The sequence below is a fragment of the Notothenia rossii genome, assembly GCF_949606895.1.
Source record: "Notothenia rossii genome assembly, chromosome: 10".
NCBI classification, from domain to species: Eukaryota; Metazoa; Chordata; class Actinopteri; order Perciformes; family Nototheniidae; genus Notothenia; species Notothenia rossii.
In genome coordinates this window covers 30,824,877-30,840,039 of record NC_136908.1, presented here as the reverse complement: position 1 = coordinate 30,840,039, position 15,163 = coordinate 30,824,877, and the positions used below count along the sequence as shown (strand labels likewise).

General features: G+C 45.6%; 1 protein-coding gene across 6 annotated transcripts in view; it reads left to right on the top strand.

The window, feature by feature from the left end:
- Positions 1–15,163, top strand: part of gabbr1b (gamma-aminobutyric acid (GABA) B receptor, 1b) — a 332,077-nt gene that overhangs the window by 176,366 nt on the left and 140,548 nt on the right. For 4 of the 6 annotated variants that reach the window (XR_013803364.1, XM_079655114.1, XM_079655113.1 and 1 more), the window contains one exon: positions 11,606–11,766. The exons of the other annotated variants lie outside the window; for them this stretch is intronic. Coding sequence is in view for 3 of the 4 variants with exons in the window: in XM_079655114.1 (XP_079511240.1) it covers positions 11,606–11,766 (161 nt within the window). In the remaining variant the exon portion in view is untranslated. The remainder of the gene's footprint in view (positions 1–11,605; positions 11,767–15,163) is intronic. 6 annotated transcript variants of the gene reach the window in all.

Sequence of the window (15,163 nt, the reverse complement as noted above, 5' to 3'; positions counted from 1 at the left end):
TCACCCAGACAATGTCAATATGCTGTTGTTCTTGAACAAGAACACATAGACTTGTACTCTTGCATATTGAGTCTTGTATATACATCACTATGTATGTAGTTGTGTTGTGTAGTTAGTAACACATGTAGAGTTCTAGAAAATACATGGTGTAGACACAAGTTGGAAGGGGGCACAATAAACCTGACAAGTTTGAATTTGAGTTGATGAGTTTATTTTCAATTGATAATTAGCTCACAATAAGTTCACTTTAGTTACTCACACAACTTGACACAAGTCCTGAACCTGAACCTCTGGACTTGAGTCCGGACCTGAACCTGAATGTGAGTCCAGGTACACAGCACTATATCCAATACATAAAGGGCCTCTACTTAAAAAAGTTTTTCCAAATCAATTAAGTATGACTGAAAATAAAAATAACACTAACAACATAAAAAAACATTCATGAAAAATGTCTGATATGCCACATTTATTGTTTTTGAAAAGCTTATTTTGCTTCATGGCTTCTCCTACATAAAAGAGGCCAATTATCAGGACAACTAAATATAAAGGAATACAGGTCATCAAAATAATCTGCGTTGAAGGTCCATGTGCTCGCTTCTTCCATTATTTTTATATCCTGTCTCATTGAGAAGCCCTGCTTTTTCACAATTGCAATTCATACTGTGCTCAAATCTTGGGTAATCATTACTTTTTGAGATGAGAGAAGACTCACACAATGCTAGTTGAGATCGTGTCAGGGATGTGAGTGCTGCCATGCATACATACTGTGCATGTTACAGTACGTAGATAAGAGGAAGGCTTCATGCAGCTTCAGTGAACAGAAAGTGGAGCACAGCAGCAGTGTAAGATATAGTAACATGTCACATGTGATTTGTTTGGATCTACCCTGCAGGGCTTTTGTGCTCGGGCAAATATAGAAATGAAAAAACTTGGTTAGAGAGGGAGAAATAGAAACAGTGAGGAGAAGACAGCGGCAGAACGAGGTGAGGGAGGGAGGGAGAAAGCACAGCAGTGCTCCGTTTGATCCAGTGTTCTACTTAACAAAACTGGTCCTGTCAGCTCCTTTCATTTTTGTAGCTTAGCGTTGTGCAAAAGGTCATGAGTTCATTTGCAGAGCAGAGAGATCCATGCAAACAATGACATTTAGTTTGTGTTATACTATCAAGAGGAATACTGTTAGGGCTGGGTCCAAAGTTCAGGACCTACAATGGCAGCGACCAGATGGATTCAGTCTTTTAACAAAGTTTAATAAAGGAGAAAAGGAGCAACTCAAAAACAATCCACAAAATGAAGGTGGATCTAGTTCACGCTGGTGGCGGCAGCAGGACTCAGGCTGGCTCGAGCAGACACTGGAAAAACAGAGGAAAAAACAAGGTTACTCTTCAACAAAAACAGCAAGAGAAAATCACACTAAGCTAGGCTACTACGACATTCAGCTCTACCGAGTGAGACGGAATTATCTGGCACTGGAGTGTGAACATGACCAGGGTTTTATGGAGGAGTTGATTAGATGAGTACAGGTGCTCCTCATTGTGAACCAGCTGAGCCTTCTAACGATCACCACACTGCACAGGAGAGAGAGAGAAGACAGAGGGGAGGGGGAGAAAGCAACACACCTAAACCATAACAGTACTCCCCCCCTAACGGACGCCTCCTGGCGGCCTTCCTGGCTTGTCAGGGAATTCCCTATAGAAATCTTCCAGGAGGGTGTGATCCAGGATAAGGGCCTTTGAGATCCAGGACCGTTCTTCAGGACCATATCCCTCCCAGTCCACAAGGTATTGGAAACCCCGACCACGCCGGCGAATGTCCAGCAGCCGGCATACTGTAAATGCAGGGTGATTATCAATGATCCGGGGGGGTGGGGGGGGGTCAGCCGGAGGAGAGAGTGGACTAGAGACATAGGGCTTGAGCAGAGACACGTGGAATGAGGGATGTATCTTGAGAGCAGGAGGAAGGCTAAGGCGGACGACACTGGGATTTATGACATGTTCGATTGCGTATGGACCAATATATCTTGGGGACCACTTGCGCGACTCAGTCTGGAGTGGCAGGTCACGAGCAGATAACCAGACCCTTTGGCCGACGTTGTAGTCTGGAGCGTGGGTTCGGTGGCGATTTGCCAGCTTCTGGTTACAGGCAGCAGTTCGGGTGAGGGCTGCTCGGGCTTCCCGCCAGACTCGGCGGGCACGACGGAGATGGGCCTGGACTGAGGGAACAGTCACTTCCTTCTCCTGGCTGGGGAACAATGGGGGCTGGAAGCCGTTAGAGACCATAAAAGGGGACATACCTGTGGCGGAACTGACCAGAGAGTTATGGGCGTATTCCACCCATGCCAAGTGCGAAGACCAGGAGGCGGGGAGACGGGCAGCGACACAACGTAAGGCTGCCTCCAGGTTCTGGTTTGCCCGCTCTGCCTGACCGTTAGTCTGTGGATGGTAACCCGAGGAGAGACTTGCAGTGGCCCCCAGTGCCTGACAGAATGCCTTCCAAACCCGGGAAGCAAACTGAGGACCCCGATCTGAGACAATGTCCTGGGGAATGCCGTGAAGCCTAAAAACACGGGACACTAGGAGGTCTGCCGTCTCCAGAGCAGAGGGCAGCTTGGGCAGGGGGACATAATGGACAGACTTGGAGAAACGATCCACAATGGTGAGGATGGTTGTATTACCTTCTGACGGAGGAAGTCCTGTAACGAAATCCACAGCAATGTGCGACCAAGGGCGGTTAGGTATGGGTAAAGGGCGTAGGACGCCAGCTGGAGCACGGTGAGAGGATTTACTGTGGGCACAGACAGAGCAGGCAGAGACAAAAGCCCTGGTGTCAGCAGACATGGTCGGCCACCAAAACTTCTGCTGGATTAGTGTCAAAGTTCTGTGAAAACCTGGGTGACAGGCAACTTTAGAAGAGTGCCCCCACTGGAGCACTGGAGATCTCACGGAGGAAGATACGAACAGCCGATCGGGAGGACAGGCTGCTGGAGCAGGATGTTCCTGGAGGGCCTCCTGAACGGTCTGCTCGATCTCCCACCTGGCCGCTCCAACCACACAGGAGGTAGGGATGATGGTCTCAACGGAGCTCCCTTCCACAGGGGGTGAAAACTGACGGGAGAGAGCATCTGGCTTGGTGTTCTTTAATCCAGGGCGGTAAGTCAGAGTGAAATTGAACCTTCCAAGGAACAGTTTCCACCGAGCCTCACGGGAGTTCAACCTGTGAGCAGAACGTAAATAGGACCGGTTCTTGTGATCGGTCCAAATGATAAACGGACATACAGAACCCTCCAACCAGTGTCGCCACTCCTGCAGGGCTAGCACAACGGCTAGAAGTTCCCGATTCCCCACATCATAGTTCCTCTCTGCAGGTGTGAGGCGTCGAGGAGACGAGAAGTAGGCGCAGGGGTGGAGTCTATGATCCTGGGACGAGCGCTGGGAGAGGATTGCCCCGACACCTAGATCTGAGGCATCAACCTCCACCACAAGTTGGAGTTCTGGATCTGGGTGAATGAGGACAGGAGTGCTGGAAAACAAATCTTTTAGTTTACTAAAAGAGGACTCGGCCGCAGGGGACCAGGCAAAAGGCAGTTTGACAGAGGTTAACTGGGTTAGAGGAGCAGCAATATGACTGTAGTTGTTAATGAAACGTCTAGAGAAATTTGCAAATCCGAGGAACCTCTGCAGTTGTTTCCTGGTTGAAGGAACTGGCCAGTCCCGAACTGCTTTCACTTTAGCTGGGTCAGGTTTTAACTGCCCCTTTCCAACGATGAAACCCAGGAATTGAACAGATGACACATGAAATTCACATTTCTCAGCTTTAACAAACAGTCTGTTCTCGAGGAGTCTCTGGAGCACACATTTGACATGAGAAACATGATCATCTAAAGACTTTGAAAAAATCAGGATATCATCTAGATAAACAAAGACAAAGTGGTTTAGCATGTCCCTCAAAACATCATTTATAAGGGCCTGGAAGACAGCTGGAGCGTTTGTTAACCCAAAAGGCATGACTAAATACTCAAAATGGCCCAGGTGAGTATTAAATGCTGTTTTCCACTCGTCACCCTCTCTGATGCGAACTAAGTAGTATGCATTTCTAAGGTCAAGTTTAGTAAAGACAACAGCGTCATGCAATGGGCCGAAAGCAGAGTCAATGAGCGGGAGAGGATACTTGTTTTTGACGGTAATGTCATTTAGACCTTTAAAGTCAATACAAGGGCGCAGGGACTTGTCTTTTTTGTCCACAAAGAAAAAACCTGCTCCCACAGGTGAGGAAGAAGGACGAATTATGCCAGTGGACAAGGATTCCCCAATATACTTCTCCATGGCCTCTTTCTCTGGCCTGGAGAGGTTGTACAGTCTTTTTGTGGGTAAGGGGGCACCAGGGAGCAACTCAATAGCGCAGTCATAGGGCCTATCTGGTGGCAGAGAGAGGGCACGATCCTTGCTAAACACAAGTTTCAGGTCATGGTACTCGCTAGGAACAGATGAGATATCAACCTCCTCAGCTGGACTAGGGGAAGAAAATTGAGTTTTAGCTGATCCTAGGCAATGTGAGTGGCAGTGATTACTCCAACCAGTAATGGAAACAGTTGCCCAATCTATCTGGGGATTATGAACCTTTAGCCAGGGTAAACCGAGGACAACAGGTGACAGCGGAGAGGAGATAACAAAAAGTTCTACAGTCTCTTGATGATTACCGGACATGGTCAGCGTAATGGGAGCTGTGCGGTGCGTGACCTCAGCTAATAGTCTGCCATCTAATGCTAACACTTCTTTGGAATTAGGCAGTTCAATAGTGGGAATGGACAACTTAGAGATGATGCCAGAGTCAATGAAATTGTCATCAGCACCAGAATCAATGAGGATCTGGAGGGAATATGTGTCCTGCAGCATACCTGGGATTTGAATACGACGACCAGGGGATGAGGAAATGGAAGAATGGCTCACCAGCGTTCCCCTTATGGCTGATGAGCCCGCTCTTTTGGCATCTCGGGACACCCCGCGATGTAATGACCCCCTTGTCCGCAGTAGTTGCACAACCTCAGACGGAACCTGCGTTGGCGCTCTGCTTCAGTCAACTTCATCCGACCGATCTGCATGGGCTCCTCCTGGTGAGGCGTGGGTTGAGATGCTGGCGAGAACGGCAAACGAACACTGGCGGGCTCCGGAGGTGGGCGAGGAACAGCTGGTGACACACAGGAAAGGGGAGAAGGGAAGAAGGCCCTCTGCCTGACTGACCTCTCCCTACGTCTCTCCCTCAACCGGTTATCTAGACGAATAGCCAGACTAATTAACTCCTCTAAGTCGGAAGTCTCTTCCCTAGCGGCTAATTCGTCCTTGATTTCGTCCGCCAAGCCTCTTAAAAACACACTCTGTAAAGCCGCTTGGTCCCAAGTACACTCTGCAGCTAAAATAGGGAAATCCAGGGCATATTGGGAAACTGAGTCTCTTCCCTGACGAAGAGAGAGAAGCTGGCTGCCTGCCTCCTTACCCCTAACAGGGTGGTCAAAAACTTTACGCAGCTCTCCGGAGAAAGCATTATAATCAGAACACAGGTAAGGCTTGTTAGAAGAAACTGCCAGCGACCAAGCGGAGGCTCTCTCAGAAAGAAGGCTCATAACAAAAGCTACTCTAGACTGATCAGAGGCATATGTAACTGGCTGCTGACTGAAAACTAACGAGCACTGATGAAGGAATTGGCTGCATGTCCCTGGATTACCTGAAAACCTAGCGGGGATGGGAATATGTGGCTCCCGGAGACCTGGACTCAGTGTTGCTGGATGAGCAGACGGTGAAACGGGAGAGGGAGCTGGAGGGAATGGAACAGGATCTTGGGTAAGCCGGGTCGCCACGTCTTCCATGCGGCCGCTCAGCTGAATCATACCCGTCGTGAGTTGGTCAAGCTTTTCATTCAAGCTTCTCAGGACGGACTCGTGCTGACCCACGAGCGCCCCCTGTGAGGACAGGGCCTGCCTAAAAAAATCAGTCTCTGCCGGGTCCATGTTTTTTGGCCAGATAATTCTGTTAGGGCTGGGTCCAAAGTTCAGGACCTACAATGGCAGCGACCAGATGGATTCAGTCTTTTAACAAAGTTTAATAAAGGAAAAAAGGAGCAACTAAAAAACAATCCACAAAATGAAGGTGGATCTAGTTCACGCTGGTGGCGGCAGCAGGACTCAGGCTGGCTCGAGCAGACACTGGGAAAACAGAGGAAAAAACAAGGTTACTCTTCAACAAAAACAGCAAGAGAAAATCACACTAAGCTAGGCTACTACGACATTCAGCTCTACCGAGTGAGACGGAATTATCTGGCACTGGAGTGTGAACATGACCAGGGTTTTATGGAGGAGTTGATTAGATGAGTACAGGTGCTCCTCATTGTGAACCAGCTGAGCCTTCTAGCGATCACCACACTGCACAGGAGAGAGAGAGAAGACAGAGGGGAGGGGGAGAAAGCAACACACCTAAACCATAACAAATACTTTATGATTATACTAAAGATATTGATACCCTTAGTAAAGTCATAAACAGGCTCCTGGTTTCAAAAAGTCACACATGACCTGTTCCTTCTTTAAGAAAGGGTCTCAGCTAAATGCATTCTGCACTCTACAGCATGGTTGAATATTTGACTGTCATCCACCCCCCCTACAAACCCCCAAAAACTCTCTTTCCGCTCTGCTGCATTTAGGACCCACTGTTTCCTGCGTTGGCACTGAACCATGTGCTGCGTATCAGGCATCATTATGCTCCTCACAGGAGATTTGTTTAAATTGCAATAATGCAACGTATATGATGCTCACATGGTACACCACCTAACATATTTATATTTACCAAATTATCTCAAACGTACTGACATCAAGCAAACCTGAGGTGTAGTTTTATTCCAGAAGAAATTAATGCTGGTTAAATGCAGGTGCACTTAGTAAACGTTTACTAAACCTGTCTGGAGTGCGTCTATCGTTTTTCCAACCCAGTTCAGATCAAGTAATATCACATGTTTTCTAGCTTGGGAAAAAAGGAAATGGGTAGCTACTGGTAGCTAAATGTTAACTAGCCACAAACAATTAGCTAACTACCCCTCCTCGCTGTTCCAGGAGAAACACGCTGCACTTTCAAAAATGATGCAATATAAAAACACAATTGTGCCAAAACACATGCAAATAAACAGACATCTTCACCAACCTGCCCGAAACATGCACAGCGTTTAAAAATAATTGCTGTATAAACACAATGCTGCAAACACAAAACTGCAAAAATTAAAAAAGTGCTGCATGAAGCTTTAAACACAACAGAAAAAGGGACACTAAAAAGTGACGCACACTGCTGGGACTGGAGCGCTCTGCATAACTTTGATCGTCAGTTATATTACAAAAAAAAGACAACGCAATCCACCTCAAAAAAGGTGCACTATGAAGCGACTGCACTGTAGCTGTCATGTTCATTCTTCGCGGGATGACAACGCATGCTTTCGTAATCTAGAAGTGGACGTTAATTTGGCTCTGAGTATTAACGATCTAACATCTGTATAAAAACATTACTTGTACACTTAATATTACATTACATGTTAGACGCTTTTATCCAAAGCGACTTACATACTCAATACTGTGGGCAATCCCCACACAAGCAATTTGGGGTGAAGTGTCTCAGGGACACAGCGACACAGCGACACAGCGACACAGCGACATGCTGACTGCAGTGGGGTTTGAACCAGTGACCACCTGATCCCAACACCTACGGACAACCCACTACGCCACACACTCCCTTTATAATAGCACATAAATGAGCTTCACTTCAAGAACAAATTTAGAAGATTACACTGGGGAACTATCCTAAGCTTTTTTAAATTAATTGAATGCCAGGAGCTCTGCTTTTAACAACTTCATCATAAGTGTTCCATTTTACAAAATGAAACTAGTATTTACAAAGACAGAATCACTTATCAGCTCTGCTCAAAGTGGAGGAATGGGTCCAAACCTATAGGGAGGAATAAAAGCCCCACATGGTCCTTCCCCTTCATGTCCGTGGATTAACAAGGTGTCTGTGCCAGGCTGCCTGCTCTGGGGTCACAGTGAACGACAGCACAGTATGATGACAGAAAGGAGCTGGAGCTGAAGGACGTGTGCCTCTCTTCTCCAGCAGCAGGGATAAGCCCAGAGAGACGGCCATACAGATAGGAGAAGGCGCAGAGAGATACATATCAACCCACCCAAGAAAAAATGGGGGCCTGTCAGGGGAGAGCTGTGCCTGGAAACAGAAATAGGACGGAGCAGAGAGAGATAGACATCGTGCCGCTGCAGCAGATATAGAGAACGCACAGAAGGGGCTCTGTGGCACCTGGAAATGAGAAGGAGGAGGAAAATAAATGATGATGAAGAGAGAGTGTCAACCCATCACTGGGCTGTTACATTATTAAAGATACACTTAACACACACACACACACACACACACACACACACACACACACACACACACACACACACACACACACACACACACACACACACAACATGGAAGACAACACTTCTCTCTGGTGGAGTCTGTAATGAAGAAACGTGTAAATGTAGGAGTATGTGGGGGAGAAGCACAGCATGATTCATTGTGGCCCAAAAACATCACTGAAATGTGGTTTGCGGAACTAAAAGAATGTATTGGGTTATAAAGAATACCACATGAAATAACAAAAAATATGTAGTTTTTTTAAGATCCTTGCCATAATATCACATTAATGGAAATATGACCGTAGGTATTTACTACTTATCACTAATACTGAAACTGCTACCAGTAAAACTATCACCTTTAGTAGCTAATGAGGAAGAGGAGACCTGCCAGTTGTGGAGCTGGACCTCGTCAATAGTCAGGATCGATCAATCCTGCTCAAATGCTCAAATGTTGACCCCAGAGCAGTGACCCCACGTAGGTGCAGACATGGTTATGAGGTCCGAAGCCACGAGGCGTTGGTCCTGCCAGAGTTAACTGTTCCCTAGGAAGACCAGATGGATTATTGAGATGAAAAGGGCAAAGTACTTGGAGCTGGCCAGACCTGATTAACCCTGAGTGGGTGACCTGGGGTCCACACCCCATGACCCAAAGTAACATCACTTTGCATTGAAAGGTCTGTCATGGAGCCTGTTTTTGTGTTCATTCGAGCATCGCCAAGATCATTAAAACACTGTTAGCCTTGTAGAGTTCAAACTATTATTTCAAGGTATACACAAACAAAGACACAAGTATCTTATTAAATGTACTTTGCATGCAACTTTTCAAGACCATCATGGGCCAAAAAGTTTCCACGTTTGCGGCTTGGCAATTAGCTTGTTTTAATAAAGTAGTTAATAGTGATTTATTACATGCACCACTAAACTAGAATATAAACAGTTTTAGGCGGTTATTGCATTATTTCCTTGATTCTGTCTTGCTATGGATGTGTATCTATAGTAGGGATATACAAATCCGATATGTGGGGGCCCCATAAGATAAGATTAGATGGACCTTTATGGATCCCTGTAAGGACATTCAGGAGTTAAAGCAGCAACAGAGTAAGATTGAATAACAGGACAGCACAGATTAGAGTTCACTCAAGAATAATACAATTAAAATAAAAAGTTATAAGTGAAAACAAGCTTTCACATCAAGGTAAAACGTTGATCTTATAATACATCGGGAAAGTCAGGCTACGCCATTTTGCTGAACAGCTAACACAATAGCTAACCATAGTGTCATTAGCAAGAGTAGAGAACAGTCAAAGGATCTCTAAACTGCCTCAACAATGTCAGCTTGACAATAGTATTTATCTTAATAAATAAGGTGTGGTCAAAAGCCTCGAAATTTATATTTGGTTTTTTGAGAATAAGTTAGACTGTTGCAGCAAACCCCGAAGAGCAGTGCTTTTGTTTATTATAATGTTTATTTGTCTAAGGTGCAATGGGTTATATTACCGTTCAAAATGAACAGTTTCACTTATAAGGCATCTGGCTTACTATAGAGTATAGATAGAGAGCAAGAGGAACCAGATACATTGGTGACCTTCACAGCAGACATTTAGACGTGTCAGAGCAGGAGAAGCAGAGGTGAAACAAATGTTGTTTCTGATGACTCAGCTCCATCAGAAGGTAAGCCGTTCCAGGGAGCCAGCATTCACTATACCAGAACCCTGGAACTAGCTCACCGATGGAATGCAAGGTGGAATCTATGTTATAGATTATACCTTTTGCCTTCCCGCTATAACAAGATCAAATGTCTGCCGGGAAAAAATATCTATCCGGGCCATAGCTCATTTTTGCTTCGGGCCCCATTGTATGGTAATCCGGCCAAGGACCCTGTTCAATTGAATTGAAATGAATGCATGAGTTTCAGCAGACAATTATAGCCTCCCATGATGATCCTAATGAGGCGTTCAGCACTGGCAAATCCAATCCAATAGCTATGTCAACAACAGAATTGTAATTGTGTTGTTATCAAATGTGAACAGATTGATGCAATAACTAAAAATGAGGTGCATGTGGACCAGCTGAATCCTGAAGTCCACTAGGGGAAGTTTCTTTGACACCTCATTAACCATTATCCATGTAGACTGGCGGTGTGAGGGAGCATGGAGAGACTGGGGGGGGGGGGGGGGGGGGGGGGGGGGGGGGGGTGTATGTCGGGCGGAGGAAGGTCCCTCCTCCTCCTCCTCCTCCTTCCCATCCTCCTCCCCCTTCCCATCCTCCTCCCCCCCCCTCCCCCCCCCCCACACACACACCATGCTGCAGTCAGCCCCTCTCTGAAGCACAGAGCTGAAGCTGAGCGCAGCTCCCGTCACATTCTCTCTTCTCCTCCTGAGAGGCTCGCTGCATTCCAGCGCTGTGGCGGCTTTCCCGTCCCAGAATGACCTTGCTGTGAGATTGACCGCGCTCCCATCACACTGCATTGGATTATTGGAAATGTTTCTCTGTTGTGCGCTGTTGCTATAGAGCATGTGCTGTAATGAGCATTTGGACAGGAGTGCTGTGAGTATGTAGGCGGATTACTGAGGACGCGCAGATACACAACGAGACGATCCGGACAGAACAAAGCTCGGTGCAGATTTGTTCATGAGGAGGAAGAGGGACCATCTTTTATCTGTGCTCAACACCTAGCCCATACCTGTTTAGCAGCTTTAGCAGAAGGAGATAAAGCCCGGTTTGATCTGGACTTTCCGTTTGGTATTTAAGTTTGGTTTGCAAACAGCAACTCCAGCCTCCTCTTATGTGTGTCTCCGTTCACACTCAGTTGCATGAGGATCATTTTGGCTTTGCATGGTAGAGAAATACAAATCATTTCCCTAAGGCTTCTTTAGTTGGAGAAGAGTTCACAGCAGTTTGATTCATTTGGTTGTCAGCTCTTAAGAAACAGTACAATTCCGCCGATGCCCTTCATGTCATTCATTTTTCTGAATGTGCTTCCGTCTGTGAGGATCTAGTCGCTCATGGGAATAGATTCCTCCTGACCCACGCACACTTCCACCATAGTATTAAAGTACGGTACTGGAGAAATAAAAGGAGCTATGGCTTGGCTCCTCCGAAGGACCCTTCCTCGCTTCTCTCTGACCCTCACCCTCACTGTCCTCCTCTCCTGCTCCCGCCCGGTTCTAGGCAAGAAGAAGCTCTACATCGGAGCCCTGTTCCCCATGAGCGGAGGCTGGCCGGGGGGACAAGCCTGCCTCCCCGCCGCTCAGATGGCTCTGGACCTGGTGAACAGCAGGACCGACATACTGCCCGACTACGAGCTGGAGCTGATACACTACGACAGCATGGTGAGTGACCAACAGATGAGTGTTCCTGCAGCCTCTCTGCATCTCTGAATACATTGCAATGTATTTTGATCTGAGGGACAAAAGGTTGGATCGTCACTTTAGAATACACAGTAGCAGGAATTCAACTTAACACAATAGAAAAGGACCTGTAGAATATGCAATATTCATGCAATCATTACTGTGAGCATTTTCTAACCCATGACTGTATCGAGTAAGACCCTTAATTGCATAAGTGTCATTTTGGTTTCGGTAGTACACATTTAGATGATTCAAATAGGATATCCTTTGTTCGAAAATGTAAACTAACTACTTTTATTTTATGGTCAGTTGGTGATGCTTTATGAATCAGTTAAAGCCAATCATACAACAACTTTTGGGCTACCAGGTTGTGAAGACTCCCTTTTCATCGGTTAAATCATTTAACTCCAAATTGCTGAACTGCTAATGACCTGGACCAACATGATTCATTACATTACATTTTATTTTATTTAACTGACACTTACACAAAGTCAATGCCGTAGACATGCCTACGGGAGCAAATGGGGTTCGGTATCTAGCCCAGGGACCCTTCAACATGTCGTGAGGAGGAGGGATCGAAACGCTGACCCCCTGATGTGCAGATCAGTGTACCAACCCCCTGAGTTTCAGCGAAAATATACATAAAAGCTAGGTGAAGGACACATTGCACATTATCTACCGATCACAGCAGACAAAAGCAGAGTCCAAACAGCAGATGTGTGTGGTATATCTTTTCACTCTACTCCATATTACAGTTTCCATATCATGTAAAGCCATCATAAGGATGATTGGCAACCATCTGTGTGTTTTAAAAGATACCATTGAGTATGGTTGTAGGCCCAGAGAACTGTTCTACATATACAGAGCAGCAAAACAACTACATGTGTGGTCTTGTTTAAAGAGTGCAGCTAAACATCCCGCACGTGTTCAGACAGCCCTGCGCTTCCTGCCTTTCTGTCTGCTCCACACAAACTCCCAGTTTCCACTGGGTCCGTCTGCGCAGCGGTTTTGGTCTAGCGCCATAACCCACCGGACGCGTCCCAGAAGCGTAGCGTCGTGCGTGCAGCCTCGCAGTTTTGTTATTGATTCGGGTTTAATTTGGGTATTAATTAACTTTAAAACATGAATATGTAGTTGTTACCTTCAACTCCACAAACTGCAGCGACTAAAAACCAGGCCTTGTCCTTTCTGATGTTGACCTTGTAGTAAGCATTGGTTACATCATATAAAATAGTGTGTTTTTCCACTTCCATGTTGAAAACCTCATCGTCCATTGTGCGTATCGTAGTGGAGGTGTTGTGATGAAGGAGAGGGGTCTGCTAAATTAATAGATGTGGGGGATGGGCCTGGCCCGGATGCTCACTTTTCCACTTCCTGCGAGGGGGGGCTGCCTATTGTTAGAAATTAAAATCAATGTTGATATGGCGTAATTTGAATTAAATACACTATTTGATTTAAATCAGTTTTATTCTGAAAAACCGGAAGTTCTCACTATTAGCTGAACACTTTTATTCTGAGAATGTGTCACTTCCGGTTAGCATTTAGCATCCAGTGGAATCATATGATTTCAAACCTTGAACCAAGGTGAAATGACATGTGATGTTGTACACTGAGCACACTGGGATTAGCTCTCATTTATTGACGCTGAATAATGTTTATTAGGGAATGTTTAAATAACCACAGACACCAGAATGATGTAATTTAGCTAAAGAAAAAGGCAGGAATTGCATTGAACCCGCCCCCCGACGACGCCGGCCAATAGGAGAAGACCTCAGATGACAACAGGAAGAGCAAGCCAAGAATTGATCTCTTCTACCCCCTGACCTGTACTGACCGATCGTTGGATGTGGAGAGCGCCTCGACTCGCACATTTCATTTTGTACACCACCACATCTTTTGTGTAATTAAATACTGTTAACTTTTATAAGCTTCCCTTGACTCTTTTCAGTCTCTCCTGCCTTCAGGGTTCTAGAATTGCTTTCACTGCCTGACTTTACGTTACGGCTGCGCCGTGGCAAAAATAGGATTCATCCTAATTTTAGAGAAGCTCTGAGCCGAGCTTCTGGGATGCGTCTGAGACGCGTCTGAGCCGTAACCCGGCGCGTGTGGTGGAATAGCACCCATTGACTAGAGTTGCCGCGATTCTTACGACCGCCGCGGCGCAGCCGTAACCGTAACGCGGCGCAGCCGTAATGCGCCGCAGCGCAGTGCAGACGGACCCGGTGGAAACTGGGGGTCAGCCTCATCTGTGTCTAACGGCTTTCACTCAACCTCCGAACATTATGAAAGCAACACAACAACGTGTGAATTCAAACGTGATCTGTGCAGGACATAGACTAATAAACAATGCTATGCAAGAAACACAATTAGAAACTGAAAACAATTGAAACAAAGAGAAATAGAAAATGTTGAATGTTGATCAAGTCAAATGACACTATATCAAACAGTATGGCTCTGCTTTGCTGAATACCTTACTGGATACTGTTCACTTTTTTCGTCCTTACCTTACCTGCATCTCACAAGTTGTATTTGAAGAGCCTATATTTTTATTTATTCATTTATTTGAACAGGGACAGTGCACATTAATCAACATTTCTGTAGATGTGCCAGGGTTAGCCAAGAGGCTATTTTTCATCTAGTCACCCTAAAGACAAATTTCATATAATCAAGTTTTCACCCAAAAAATGTTTATCACAAAGTTAAATAATAAATCACAGTCCCAGATTGCTCAACGCTCAGTCATGATCATTATCATTTGAGCTGGGTGCAGTGGTCGCACATCAACAACACACATATTTCATGTTCTGAAATGTGATCAAACTATTGTCAACATATTTTCAAATTACCACATAAAACAATACTTACATATGTAACTACGGATGAATGAATGAATGGTAGATTTCAGAGGCAGTCTGTTTGCAGAGGGCATGGAGAATGCAACAGGAGTGAGTTGATTTCTATTTCCCATGTCTTGTTCAGGGACATGACATACCAGTTCATGATGCCCTTATTATGCTTTTTGGGGTTTTCCCTTTTCTGTAGTGTGTTATAGGTTTGAATGCATGTGAATGGTGTGCAAAGTTTTAAATGCCTGTGTTCACTCCAGAGGGAGTTTCTCTCCCACACACACCCTGCCTGAAACGCCTCCATTGGACTCCTTTTTCTACTTCCATAATTCCATAATGACATCACTATGTAACACTCGCACTTCTATTGGCTAGCGCTCCAACACATTGCGCATGGTAGGCTAAGGGGTGGGACATCTCTACGACTGGGCTCTGGTTTCAGACAGAGGGTTAAAAAGAGGCAGTATGAGAACAATAAAGAGCTTTTTGAAAACAGTAGAGACAGTACATACTAATATAAACCTGAAATTGAG